The sequence below is a fragment of the Rhincodon typus genome, chromosome 17 (assembly GCF_021869965.1).
Source record: "Rhincodon typus isolate 14 chromosome 17, sRhiTyp1.1, whole genome shotgun sequence".
Lineage (NCBI taxonomy): Eukaryota > Metazoa > Chordata > Chondrichthyes > Orectolobiformes > Rhincodontidae > Rhincodon > Rhincodon typus.
This window is the reverse complement of record NC_063348.1, coordinates 33577910-33593124: the sequence shown is the minus strand read 5'-3', so window position 1 is coordinate 33593124 and position 15215 is coordinate 33577910. Positions and strand designations below refer to the sequence as shown.

At 43.6% G+C, this 15215-nt stretch overlaps 1 protein-coding gene and 1 non-coding gene across 2 annotated transcripts in view; one reads left to right on the top strand and one right to left on the bottom strand.

Annotated features, from left to right (window-relative positions):
* The first annotated feature begins 5249 nt into the window (after nt 1-5249).
* Nucleotides 5250-15215, top strand: part of LOC109928810 (outer dense fiber of sperm tails 3B) — a 16398-nt gene continuing 6432 nt past the window's right edge. Inside the window, exons 1-6 of the mRNA XM_048607338.1 lie at nt 5250-5347; nt 6063-6191; nt 10254-10457; nt 10985-11086; nt 11320-11441; nt 14196-14266. Of these exons, the coding sequence (XP_048463295.1) occupies nt 5251-5347; nt 6063-6191; nt 10254-10457; nt 10985-11086; nt 11320-11441; nt 14196-14266 (725 nt within the window). The 5' untranslated portion in view covers nt 5250. The remainder of the gene's footprint in view (nt 5348-6062; nt 6192-10253; nt 10458-10984; nt 11087-11319; nt 11442-14195; nt 14267-15215) is intronic.
* On the bottom strand, nt 12210-12322 carry LOC125485289. The gene has a single exon (XR_007264011.1). It is a non-coding gene; the product is annotated as a U5 spliceosomal RNA (small nuclear RNA).

Sequence of the window (15215 nt, the reverse complement as noted above, 5' to 3'; positions counted from 1 at the left end):
GGCCGATCATGTCCACACAGTCATCAAGCATTTATCTATTCTAATCCCATTTTCCGGCACTTGGCCCATAGCTTTGTAATTGTATGCATTACAATTGCTCATCTAAATACTTCTTAAATATCTTGATGGTTCCCAACTCTCTCACTCATTTGGACAGTAGCTTCCAGATACTAACTACCCTCTGGCTGAAAAGAGTGTTCCTTAATGCTCCTGTAAGATTCCTGCTCCTTACCTTATAACTGACCCCACCCCAGTTATTGATCCCTCTACTAAGGGGAAATATTTCTCCCTATGTATAATTTTGTACAAATCAGGTAGCTCCCCACACAGCCTTCACTCTTCAAAGGAAACCAACCCTAGCCTATCTAATCTGTCTTCATAGCAGAATCACTCCAGCCCAGACAACATCCTGGTGAATCTCCTCTGCACCTTTTCCAATGTAATCGCACCCCTCCAGCAGTGCGGCAACCAGAACCACACTCGTACCCTGGCTGTGATCCAGCTAATGCTACATACAGCTCCATTGTAACTTCCCACTTTTGTATTTACTGCCTTGACTAATAAAGGCAAGCATCCCATTTGACTTCTTAACTCCCTTATCCATGGGCATGCACACCGAGTTCCCTTTAGTCCTTTGTACTTCCTCGGATCTTACCATTCAACTTGCACTCCCTTGCTTTGTTAGACCTCCTTAATGCATCACTCCACACTTTTCAGGATTAAATTCCATTTGGCACTGTTCAGCCCATCTGACCAGCCTGTCTATGTCATCCTATAATCTAAGGCTTAATTCCTCGCTATTTAACACATCACTAATTTTTGTGTTACTTGCAAACTTTACTGATCGTACCTCCTACATTTATGCCTAGATTATTAATGTATACAACAAACAACAAAGGTGAGGAAAAGTCAGCGAACTATAGACCAGTGAGCCTGACGTCAGTGGTGGGCAAATTGTTGGAGGCGATCCTGAGGGACAAGATTTACATGTATTTGGAAAGGAAAGGACTGATTAAGAATAGTCCACATGGCTTTGTGTGTGGGAAGTCCTGTCTCACTAACTTAATTGAGTTTTTTGAAGAAGTAACAAGTAGGATTGATGAGGGCAGAGTGGTAGACGTGATCTATATGGACTTTCAGTAAGGCGTTCAACTATGTTCTACATGGTAGGCTGGTTAGCAATGTTAGATTACATGGAATTCAGGAAGAACTAGCCATTTGGATATAGAACAGGCTCAAAGGTAGAAGACAGAGAGCGGTGATGGAGGGTTGCTTTTCAGACTGGATGTCTGTGACCAGCACTGTGCCACAAGGATCAGTGCTGAGTCCACAGCTTTTCATCATCTATATAAATGATTTGGATGTGAACGGAGGTGATTTGGAGGTACAGTTAGTAAGTTTGCAGATGACTCCAAAATTGGCAGTGTATGGGTCAGCCAAGAAGGTTGCCTCAAAGTACAACGCGACCTTGATCAGATGGGCCAATGGGCCAAGGGGTGGCAGATGGAGTTTAATTTAGATGAATGTGAGGTGTTGCATTTTGCTAAGGCAAATCAGGGCAGGACTTATACACTTATTGGTAAGGTCCTGGAAAATATTGCTGAACAAAGAGACTTTGGAGTGCAGGTTCATAGTTCGTTGAAAATGGAGTCGCAGGTAGATAGGATAGTGAAGAAGGCATTTGGTATGTTTGCTTTTATTGGTCAGTGCATTGAGTATAGGAGTTGGAAGGTCATGTTGAGGCTTTACGGGACAGTAGTTAGGCCACTTTTAGAACACTGCATGCAATTCTGGCCTCCCTGCTACAGGAAGGATGTTGTGAAACTTGAAAGGATTCAGAAAAGATTTAAAAGGATGTTCAGGGTTTGAGTGAAGATTTGTAGCTCGGGTGCTGGTTGTAGATATTGGTGTGTTTGCTGAGCTGGGAGGTTTGCTAACAGACATTTCATCCCCTTACTAGGTGACATCCTCAGTGCTGTGGAGCATCCTGTGAAACGCTGTTGTCTTGTGCCGGTTCGAATTTATATGGTCTGATTTTTGCTGCTTCCGATAGGTGCCGGTTCAGGCAGTGCGTTTTAATGGTCGGTATATCAGGTCTAATTCAATGTGTTTGTTGGTGGAGTCTGTGAATGAATGCCAATCCTCCAACAGTTCCCTGGCTGTCCTCTGTTTGGCTTGTCCTATGATGGTGGTGTTGTCCCAGCTGAAAGTGTGTTTTTTCTCGTCTGTGTGTATTGAAACCAAGGACGTCTGTTCGTGTCGTTTAGTTGCTAGCTGGTGTTCATGGATGCAGGTTGCTAGTTGTCTGCTTGTTTGTCCCATGTAGTGTTTTGTGCAGTCTCTGCATACTGAAACTACTGGACTTCTGCTTAACAACAGAGTTTACATTCAACAGCAAGCTACATGAGCAGATCAATGAGACTCCCATGGGCTCACCCATCTCCGGATTGATAGCTGAGGCAGTCATGCAAAGAACAAACAGCCCTCCCACAGATCCAACCCAAGCTCTGGATCAGATACACGGATAGCACTTTTGTAATTATGAAAAGAACAGAAATTGAGAACACCCATCCACTCTTCAACACCATACTCACAGAGAAGAGGAAAACAACAACAAACTCACATTCCTGAATGTGATGGTGGAAAGAAAACAGAATGGTGACTTCACTACAAAAGTGTACAGGAAATTCACACATACTGACCAGGTCTTAAACTATCACAGCAACCAGCCCAACTCACACAAGAAGAGCTGTGTTGGGACCCTGTTCAAAAGGGCCGCTACCCATTGCGGCATATCCGATCTGCAGAAGGAAGAAGAAGAACACCTCTACAAGGTCTTTACCAGGAATGGATACCCTCGCAACTTCATCCACAGATGCCGAGCCAACAGCCAACACAACCAGGACACACCAAAACCCCAAACAATAGCCACTATACCATATATAAAAAACACCTCAGAACTGACAGCCAGACTGCTCAGACCACTAGGAATCATGAGAGTAAAGAAACCGGCAGCCACAGTAAGACAGCCACTGACCAGGGTTAAAGACCCAAAAGATACCATGGACAGGACAAATGTGGATTACAAGATACCATGCAGAGACTGCACAAAACAATACATGGCAGACAACTAGCAACCTGCATCCACGAACACCAGCTAGCAACTAAACGACACAACCAGATGTCCTTCGTTTCAATACTCATAGACGAGAAAAACCACACTTTCAGCTGGGACAACACCACTATCATTGGACAAGCCAAACAGAGGACAGCCAGGGAATTTTTGGAGGCTTGGCATTTATCTGTGCACTCCATCAACAAACACATTGAATTAGACCCAATATACCAACCATTACAACACACAGCCGGAACCAGCACCTACCAGAAGCAGCAAAAACCATACCATATAAATTTGAACCGGCACAAGACAACAGCGCTTCACAGGAGTCTCCACAGCACTGAGGATGTCACCTAGTAAGGTGACAAAACATCCACTATCAAACCTCCCAGCTCAGCAAACACACCAACATCTATTACAAGGATGATGTCAGGGTAGGAGGGGTTCAGCTATAGGGAGAGGATGAATAGGCTGAGGCTATTTTCCCTGGAGTGTCGGAGGCTAAGGAATGACCTTTACAGGTTCATAAAATCATGAGGGGCATGAATGGGGTGAATAGGCAAGGTCTCTTCCCCCGGGTAGAGGAGCCCAAAACCAGAGGGCATAGGTTTAAGGTGAGAGGGGAAAGATTTAAAAGGAACCTAAGGTGCAATGTTTTCACGCAGAGGGTGGTGCATGTATGGAATGAGCTGCCAGAGGAAGTGGTGGAGGCTGGTACAATTATAATACTTAAAAGGCTTCTGGATGGGTATATGAATAGGAAGGGTTTAGAGGGATACGGGTCAAATGCTGGCAAAAGGGGTTACATTAATTTAGGATATCTGGTCAGCATGCATGTGTGGGACTGAAGGGTTTTTCCATGCTGTACAGCTCTATGGACTCTATGGCCCTTCACTGAACTCTGTGGTATGCCACTGGACAGACTTCTAGATGGTTGAGCCTATGTCAGTGATGTTCTCGGGCCGAGCTGATTGAGTTCCAACACCCACTGTTGCCTTCCTTTGTGCCAGATATGACTCTAACGAATGGAGTTTTCACCAGAAAATGTATACTTCTCTTACACTTCGATTTAATTAAGGTTCTTTGATGCCAGGCTCAGTTAAAAGCTAACTCTTTGGGATCAGTGTCTTGGTTAATGACATAGCTAGGGCTGTGGGTATGGCTTTAAATTAAGAGAGTTAGGGATGGGTCAGGTGAAGAGAGACTTCAAAATCTGAAGAGAAAAGTCAACCAGTTGTAGCTATTTGAGTACGAGAGAAGCAGAGTGAACAAGAAGGACTATGAGTCTTTGCTTCCTCCACCTTTTAAGAAAGAGAGCTTCGGTCTTTAAATGTCTTTAAGGTTAAGGCAGATAGATTTTTGATAAGCAAGGGTGGTGAAAGATTCTCAGGGCTAGACAGGAATATTACCAGATTAGCCAAGATCTTATTGAATATCAGAGCAGGCTCAAGAGGTCAAATGACCTACTCCTACTCCCAAATGCCATGTTCCCATGCAAGAGGCAAAGATCGAGTTTAACATGAATAGTGCAACAGCGGATAAGGTCCATTCAAAGAAAAACAGTGAAAAGAAAACTCTCTTTTTTGGAATGCCCGAAGCCTTTTAATAATATAAGGACACAAATAGAGATGAATAATTTAGATGTGATGGCCTCCAGTTTTTACAAACCAGCAGCGGGAATGGAGTTTCTCCAGTGAGCAAATCTGATCCGGAGTCTCTCTGGGCCAAATCTGATCCGGAGTCCCTCCGGGAGAAGGGGGGCAAAGCTGATCCGGAGTTTCTCTGGGAGAAGGGGGGCAAAGCTGATCCGGAGTCTCTCTGGGGCAAATCTGATCCGGAGTCTCTCCGGGAAAAGGGGGGCAAAGCTGATCCGGAGTAACTCTCAGAAATCGCACTGGACTGGAGTAATTCCAGGACATGGCAGTGATCCAGAGTAACTAACTCAACAATGAATCCATTCCCCGGCAGTGATCCCAGCAATTCCAGGGGACCGCTGCTGATCCAGCTCAATGTGGAATAATTTTAGGGACCCGCATAAACTCCCAGTAAATGGCGGAGATTGGACCGAACTGCTGGGACCGTGCTGTATCCCGCACTGGAGCGGATTGCTATGGGGATTGTGTACGGTATCCATGGAGATGGGAGGATCAGGGCAGAGTTTGTTTGTTGGATTTAATCTAAACTCAAAGACAACGAGTGAACCTCCTCGGCACGGTGCGAACACAGAGGGTCAGTAAATAGCTCAAACCCCTGCCTCCTCCCCAAACCCACTGCCTCCTCCCCAAACCCACTGCCTCTCCCAACCCCACTGCCTCTCCCCAAACCCACTGCCTCCTCCCCAAACCCATTGCCTCCTCCTCAAACCCACTGCCTCTCCCCTCAACTCACTGCCTCCTCCCCAAACCCACTGCCTCTCCCCAAACCCACTGCTTCTCCCCAAACCCACTGATCCTCCCTTCAACCCACTGCCTTCTCCCCTCAAACCCACTGACCCATCCACTCAAACCCATTCCCCCCTCCCAAAATCCACTGCCTCTCCTCAAACCTACTGCCCCCTCTCCTCAAACCTACTGCACCCTCTCCTCAAACCCACTCCCCTTGTCCTCAACCCACTGCCTCTTCCCAAGCCCACTGCTGCTCTCCTCCAACTCACTGCCTCTTCCCAACCCAGTGCCCCCTCCCCTCAAACCCACTTCCCCTCCCCTCAAACTCACTGCCCCCTCCCTTCAAACCCAATCCACCTCTCCTCAACCCACTGCCTTTCTCCAAACCCACTGCCCCTTTCTCAAACCCACTGCCCCTGAAATACCGGTTATTGAAACGATAAAACATTGAAAGACGTTTTACTTCTCTATCGTGCGCCTTTCCTTGCACTGAGCTACAAACTGGGTGAAAGAAAAGGTGTCTTTGTTGAAGTAGTAATGATAGATTTTCTCTCCGGAAGGTGTTGTCAGCTTAAACGCCGACATGAGTTCCGAGTGGGTGGGAAACTGGAGACCGCACCGGCCTCGAGGACCGATTGCAGCTTTGTACGGCAGTCCCGGTCCTAAGTATGGACTCCCCAGTTCAATAGGTAGGTGCTAAAATACACATCTCCGGCCCAAGCGCTCAGTATATATGTGCAGGCTGCTGTGCTGCCCCCCGCTTTCTTTCAGAAAACTGACATCTCAGCAGAGAGCAGGTGCTACAGGAGGAAGAGTGAAAACATACAGATTACTCTGCTCCTATAATGCTGCTTGGCCTGCTGTGTTCATCCAGCCCTGCACCTTGTTGTCTCGGATTCTCCAGCATCTGCAGTTCCTACTATCTCAGATTTCTCTGTGCGCTGGCATTTAAAACACCCATTTCAGAAGCTACAATAATAAAGGCATAATAATATGGTACGGTGTTAATATCCCTACCCCCGGCCTAGATGGTTTTGGGGGTTCAAGTCATACTTGCCCCAAGAGATGTCATAACATTTCTGGAACAGATAGACTGAAAGCAATCGAATCCGAAAGCTCAGGCCTGAGTTGAAGTTCTCGGGAAGGAAAGAAGAGCTGAACTGGTAATTAATAAGTTTTTTTTTAAATGGAAATAAGCATCTTACTGGCGCATGTCTCTGGCTGTGTGGGTTAATCTGGGGACAGACCACAGCTAAAGGTCAAGGTGGATCAGTATCGCTCATCCTTTATAAACGGGAGAAAGCACATGCAACTTATTCCATTCTCCAGCAAGTCCCAAAGTGTAGTTACTGTTAGATAGGAAAACACAAGAAAAGCAGAAACCAAAATATATGATTTGTCCTTCTCTCCAAATAATTCCGTCTTTATTCATTTAAGATGCTTTGATCGAGCTCCTGGTCACCTCATAACATTTCCAACAGGATCAACATCTTGGGTGTAAAAATTGACCAGACACTGAACCAGCTACGCACATACTGTGGTTGCAAGATCAGGTTAGAAACTCCAAGAAATTGGGAATTGATACAAATCTAGTAAGCACCTGTAGATATGAGATGCCACGCTATAAATCAGGACTGAACTAACATCAACCAGTCTTACTTCAAACGTTTAGAATTTAACAGACTGAACGAAAACTATCAACAAGGTACTTCTGACAGTGAAAAAGGCAAAGGCTGCAAGTAAGGGAGCAGGGTGCAGGGAAGAAATGTGAGGAGTCAAGGAGAGAATTACTGCAGACACTTGTGTGGGTAGTTGTCTGTTACCGAGCGACGACCGTGTCTTTCTGTAAACAATTACTAATCAGTCCTCAGAGAGCTCAGAATGCGGACAAAAGCACACATTTAATATGGTGATCACACATCCTCATGGGATAGATTTATGGATCTGAATGTGATGCAGTTACAGTGTTTATCTCCGAACGTTATTTAAGCCAATTGACCTCCATCAGCTAAAACCACTTCTTGAATAGATTTGAAACACTTCCTAATTGCCTACAGAATTGATTGGGTGAAACTGTTTCCAGTGGCAGGAGGGTCGGTAATCAGAGGACACAGGTTTAACATAATTGGTACAAAGACCATCGGGGAGATGAGGAGAAATATTTTTACACAGTCGATTGTTATGATCTGGAATGTACTGCCTGAAAGGCCAGTGGACTCAGTTGTAATTATGAAAGGGAAATTGGTTAGAATAAAATAGAATAGAATATCCTTTACTGTCACTTGTACTCCAGTGCAGAAGTACAGTGAAAAGTTTTTACAATGGTTGCCTTTTAATAGCGCCATTTTAGGTACAAGTACCTAGGTACAAATCTTACCAAGTAAAAAAAAAATGTTGTTATACAAGAGGATTAAAAGGAAAGGATTTACATGACAGTCTGGTAAGAGTACCGAACAGCAGCAGCTCAGCACGTGGCACCAGACCCAAATCCAACAACGGTCCCACATCACACCAGCCTCCAGCCCGCCCCTCACCGGCACTCAGCAGCAATAAGATGTCGTGCTTGACCGGGATTGGCCCCCCTTGCACCGCTCCCGCACTTGGGATTCCTCACGCGGTATTCTGGGGCTCACACCCACACGCTTAAATAATTGAAAAGGAAAAAAAGATGTACATTGCTATGGGGAAAGAATGAGTGGTGGTGGAAAGGGGAGGTTGGGGTTTATGACACTGATTGGAGAGCTCTTTCAAAGACACAGAACAGGTGCAATGGGTAGAATAGCCTCTGTTAATGCTGCATTATTCCATAAGCAGAATTGCTCTAATGGAGACAGTGTCTCAATGCCGTGCTCAAATCCAGACTATGCAACCACATGGGCTGATGAAAGGACATCATTGAGGATCTTCCCATCTGCAACAATTAACATTAGTCAGGCAGTTCTTTCGGTTTTTGCAAAGGCGTAGAGATAGGCTAGGTGAGTGATCAAAATTTGGCAGATGGAGTATAATATAAAAAAATATGAACTTACTCACTTTGGCAAGAGAAACAGAAAAGCTGAAAATTATTTAAATGGAGAGAGAGTTTACAGAACTCTGAGATACAGAAGGATTTAGGTGTTCTGGTATGAATCACATGCAGTTAGTGTGAAAGTAAGTTAAGTGATTAGGAAGGCAACTGAAATGTTGTTCATTGCAACAGGAATGGAGTCATCAGGGTCATCAGGGTAGGCAGGAATGTGGAATTTAGGCCATAATCAGATCATCATAACCTTAATGAATGACAGATCAGGCTCAAAATCCTTACCACTGCTCCTGACATGTATGTCAGTTGTTTGGCTGTGAGTCATAGAGATGTACAGCATGGAAACAGACGCTTTGGTCCAACTCATTGATGCCAACCAGATATCCTAGATAAATCTAGTCCCGTTTGCCAGCATTTGGCCCATATACCTCGAAACCATTCCTATTCATATACACATCCAGATGCCTTTTAAATGTTGTAATTGTACCAGGCTCCACCACTTCTCTGGCAGCTCATTCAATACACACGTGACCCTCTTTGTGAAACAGTTGCCCTAAGGTCCCTTTTAAATCTTTCCCCTCTCACCTTAAACCAACGCCCTCTAGTTTTTGACTCCCCCACCCTTGGGAAAAGACCTTGTCCATTTATCCTATCCATTCCCCTCACGATTTCATGAACCTCTACATGGTCATCCCTCAGCCTCTGACGCTTCAGGGAAAATAGCCCCAGCCTATTCAGTCTCTCCCTATAGCTCAAAGCCTCCAAATCTGGTAACATCCTTCGAAATATTTCCTGAACCCTTTGCTGTTGAGGATGGTCATTTAAAAAGGGATAGCACCAAGCACACATTATTGCTTGACATCAGTTCTGACAGGAAAGGAATCTGACTCTAGTCCATTACAGAGAATAGCGACAGTCATTTTGTCATGAGAAACCATCTGACCTTGATGTCTTTCTGCAGACATGCAACATTGCCCAGGATCTTCCAGAGAGTTTCCTGTTTGGCTGAGTCAACAGCTTTCACTCGATTGATGAAGGTCATTTAGAGAACAAGGTTTTACTCACAACATTTCTCTTTGATCTGCTGAATGGTAAAGATCAGACCTGAAATGCTTTGTGATGCTCTGAAACCACACTGGTATTCTGGCAGAAAGGCTTCTGCCAGTGGAAGTAGGCAGTCCAATGATACTCTGGCAAGGATTTTGCTTGTGGTGGAGAGTAGAGCTATGCCTCTGTAGCTGTCACATTTATTCCTTTTTTCTTTTTGAATATTGAGAGAATGTTGGCATTCTTTAGGCCTTCTGAGAGCCTCACTTCATGCCAATGTTGCAAGAAGAGTAAATATAGACAGTGCACAACTGAATCTCTGCCAAGCCTCAATACCCCTGCTGAGATATCACCTGCACTAGGAGCCTTACTGTTCTTGGTTTGTACAATGGCTTGGTGAATTTCGTCAGCGTTGAGGTTTGGCAAGGGAACAATCACTAGGTGTTGGCATTGGTCCATTAGGCTCTTGTACTATAAAAAATCCAATCAATGACCCACCACAGATAGAACAAAGGGTCTCCAGGCCCCTTCAGCCAATTTGTTCATTGTATTGTGCACCCATTCCCCACATCTCATTGTCTCTTCACTCTGACCCACTGCCTCTTCATTCAAACTCTCAATCTTCATCCTGCCTCTCTACTCCTACCAATCAGTCTGATAGTAATAACGCTTACCTGTCCAGGTTATTCCCAGCATGATGCTACAAAATACAAGTCCCCAGCATACAGCTTTGGAGTACCTCACGCCAGATTCACCGTGGACAGTTCACCAGGTCCAGCCTACCTCATCCCATCGCTGCTCACTAGGAAAGGAAAGGATGGGGCGCCAGCCTATTCCCTCTACGGTCGACCAAAGGACAACAATCCATTCCAGACCCCAGGTCCAGGTAACCCTGACACTTGGTTAGAGAGTTTTTTTTCCTTTATTCATTCATGGGATGAGGGCGTCGCTGGCTTGGCAGCATTTATTGCCCATCCCCAATTGCTCACAGGGCAGTTAAGAGTCAACCACATTGCTGTGGGTCTGGAGTCTCATGTAGGCCAGACTGGGTAAGGATGGCAGTTTCCTTCCCTAAAGGACATTAGTGAACTGGATGGGTTTTTCCAACAATCAACAATGGATTCATAGTCATCATTAGACTCTTAATTCCAGATATTTATTGAATTCAAATTCCACCACCTGCCATGACAGGATTCAAACCCAGGTTCCCAGAACATTAGCTGGGTCTCTGAATTAACAGTCCAGTGATAATATCACTAGGCCATTTGCCTCCCCATGAATATGAATGTGAATATGAATATGAATATGTTGCTGCATTAGGAAATGAGAAGGCTATTGCTTGGCTTAGGGGGTTGCATTTGCTAAATAAACACAATGATTTGTCAGGTGTTGACATATCTGATTTCCATGCAGGTACCTACTCCCCAGAGAAGGCTGGGAAATCAGCCTTCAGTGCAGCTCCTTCATTTTCCATCGCTGGGAGGACAAAAGGTTTCAGGACTGACCAGTCACCAGGTGTTTGTCACTTTTCTTGTCTTGTTCACCGTTAGAGAGCTAAGCCTGGCCATTCAATGGTTCAGCATTTTACAGCAGTCGAGTGATTCGTTGTTTGGATAAATTCACCAGGAAAACTAACTAATTTGCTGACCAATTTCATTGAATTTCATCATATTGTTACAGAATTTCTTGTTTCAATTCATTCCGTGGAACAAATCCATTAACGAAAAGGGTCTTGATTCTTGTTCCAGGTCCTGCAGCCTACTTACTGCCTTCTGTACTAGGCTCGAACATTGTAAGCAAATCGTCTTCCGCCAATTTCTCCCTTAGTGGACGAAATAAAGTTGGCAGTTTCCATGAGGACTTCCAGAAGGTAACATCTATCCACAGCTGGTTCCAAACATGTCTTTCACTTCAGTAATATCACTTAGCATTTGGTGTGAGCATCTTGCATTTGAGCAGTAATCTCAGCTCCACAATGCCTGAAGCAAATAGCAACACACAGATCCATTCAGACCCATCTGAGGGTTCGTGGGTAGTCACAGTGCTTTGGATTGTTAGAATGCTCCTGGTTAGTTCAATGCATACAAAATATCTCCTCATTTGATCACAAGTAAAACAAAGGTCTTATAAACAGGTATGTGGAATTCAAGTAGAGACAAGCCATGATCTCATTTAATGGTAGAACAGGTTGGAAGGTCAAAATGGTCTCCTATGTTCCTGGGATGTGAGTGCCGATAACAATAACAATAGTGGCATGATGGCTCAGTGGTTAACACTGCTGCTGTCTCACAGCACCAGGGACCTGGGTTTGATTCTACCCTTGGGCGACTGCCTGTTTGGAGTTTGCATGTTTTCCCTGTGTCTGCGTGGGTTTCCACCGGTTGCTCCCATTTCCTCCCACAGTCCAAAGATGTGCAGTGTCGGTGGATTAGCTGTGCTAAATTGCCCATAGTGTTCAGGGGTATAGGTGGGTTAGCCATGGGAAATGCAGAGTTACAGGGATAGGGCTGGGGATTGGGTCTGGTGGGATGCTCTTCAGAGGGTCAATGTGGACCCATTGGTCGAATGGCCTGTTTCCACACTATGGGGATTCTGTGGAAAGCTAGCCTGTATTGCCCATCCATAATTACCATTGAGAAAGTGCTGAAGATCTCTTTTCTGGAACTGCTACAGTCCATATTGTTCTTCTCCATGGAAATCTTTAGGTAAAAAGCGAAAGATTTATACAATCTGAACAAAAAACCAGAGCATACAGATATTTTATTTTGAATTATAATTTGGAGAAAATTGAAGTTTGGATAGATTTGTCACAAAGAATAAACCAGTTGTTTTTGACACAGCTTGTAGGTAAAATGGAATTATGTGTTTTCTTTTGTTGGAACTGAATTTGATATTTCGTATTCGTATGAGGCATCTTTTGGGAAATTAAAATGAGAGTAAGTACCCAGCAACAAAGTTTGGATTATTTTAGGTAAAGTTCATCACTGAACTGAAAGGAGAGAGATCAGTTGGGATAGAGCTGCAAGACGCCTGTAAGCTAGCCAGATCCTTTCCTCTTTTTTAATTGGAAAAGTTATAACACTCAAAGACTGAAGACAGAAATGAAACTTCTAATCCAAGCCAAGGCCTAGTTCCAACTGACCAGCTACCAAATTGAGGATCGCCGCAGTTGCAGTCAATAACATGATATCGTTACCAAAAATCAAAACAAACAATGACAAAACAAAAGTCACCTCATTTCCTCATTCTGATTGGACTTTTGATCTACCGACTTTGTGCGTTTTTTTGCCTATATTTTCTACCCACGATATTCCTAAATATATTAAGGGCTGTTTGTGTAATAAATAAGTTGTTGGCTTTCTTGTTCACTGATGGAACTTGGTGAGAGTTTACTTTATCTTCGTGGCCGCAGTCAGACATTGACCAATCTAGATATTAAATTTGTTATGTTTCACATTTGTGATGACTAATAAGATATTGGGACTTGATTCTGGTGCACTAATCCAACCAGGAAATGTGACAACGTAAAACAATTCCTCAGGTCAAAAAGCATCTTTCAAGGAAATGACATCAAATGCCAAAGTAGTGACTGCTGGTCACTTGCGGAGATTAGAACACTTCTATAAGGTTAGACTGAACACCCCCTTACTAACCCAACCATAAGAATAGGAAATGGAGTGGAAGCTTTATGTAGACAAGCCTTATGCCTGAATCCAAAGGTTCAAGTCCCAGCTGAGAGAACACAAATTCACTGTTGTAATATAGGAAACACAACAACCATTTTTCACATAGTTAGATCCCACAAATAGCAATGAGATAAAATAATCTGTTTTAGTGAAGTTTGGTTAAGGGATAAATACTGAGACACTGGCAGGAGCACCCTTATTTTGTTTTGTCTACCCAAAAGGGCAGACCTTAATACCTTATCTGAAGTATGGAAACTGACAGTACAACAAAGTTCCACACTGGAAATGTTGTGATTGAGGTCAGAAGATGTGGAGTCATAGGACAATTGTATTCATGCTAATACTGAGACGGGTTTAATGACCAAATCGTAAATGATTCTCTAGGCAAGAGTGATCCTGACATGATAGAATTTTGTATTAAGTTTGAAGCTGAAAAATTTGTGTCTGAAACTAGTGTCTTAAACTGAAATAAGGACAATAGGGTTAGCTAATATGGAATGGAAAGAAAAAGCTTAAAAGCTAGAGTGGTGGAGAAACAAAGATAGATTTTTAAGAGATATTTCATAACTCTCAACGAAATAAATTCCCTTTAGAAAGAGAGGACCTATGGGAAGGGCACACCATCCTTGGCTAACTAAGATATTAATTATGATATCGTACTGAAAGATAAGATGTAAAATGCTACAAATGTTAGTGGTGGGTCCAGAAAATTGGAAAATCTCAGAAACCAGTAATAAGGTCAAAAATACAGAGAAATTGGCAGATGAGGAAAATCTATCAAGAAATTTGAAAAGATAGTAAAACCTGATTGAAGTATTTGAAAACGAAAGGAGTAGCTAAAGTAAGCATTGGTCCCTTAATGGCTAACATTGGAGAATTAATACTGAGAGCAAGGAAATGGCAGAAATTTTGAACATTTCTTTTGTATCCATCTTCAGAGTAAAAGACACGGAAAATATCCTAAGAAAGTGATATATCAAGAAACAGAAGGGAGGATCTTAAACAATTATCATCACTAGAGAAAAAGTACTAGGAGTACTAGTGAGACTGAAGGCTGACAGGTACCCTGGATACAATGACCTGCATCTAGAATCTTAAAGGTAGGGCCTGCAGAGACAGTGGATGCATTGATTGTTATCTTTGAATACTGCCCGGATTCTGTAAAGGTCCCAGAATTTAGAAAACAGCAAATATAACACCATTGTTACAAAAGGACAGAGACAGAAATTGGGAAACCATAGGCCAGTTAAGTCTTATATCTGCCATTTGGAAAATGCTAGAACTCATTATTAAGGAGTTGATAATAGGGCATTTAGAAAATCATTACACAATCAAACAGTGTCTGTGAAAGGGAAATAGTATTTAGGAAAAAAAGAGATGATCTCACTGAAATATACAGGAGTTTATCAAGACTTGACAGGGTACACTCTGAGCAGTTGTTTCCCCTGCTCCGGGGAATCTAGCTCAGAGGGACAATTTTGGGATAATGGATTGATTATTTAAGAATGGGATGAGGAGAAATTTCTTCAAAGGGTTACTAATCCTCAGAATTCTGCACCTCAGTGGGTTGTGAATGCAGCATTGTCCGATATGGTTAAAGCTGAGATAAACAGATTTCTGATCTCTAAGAATCAAACAACATGTGGAGCAGCAGGAAGGTGAAACTGAAGCCAAAGATTAGCTATGAGACAACAAGGTGTAGGGCTGGATGAACACAGCAGGCCAAGCAGCATCATAGGAGCAGAGAGGCTGACGTTTTGGGCCTAGACCCTTCATCAGAAAAGGGGGAGGGGAAGGGGGTTCTGAAATAAATAGGGAGAGAGAGGGAGGCGAATAGAAGCTGGATAGAGGAGAGGATAGGTGGAGAGGAAACAAACAGGTCGAAGAGGCGGGGATGGAGCCAGTAAAGGTGAGTGTAGGTGGGGAGTTAGGAAGGGGATAGGTCAGTCCAGGGAGGA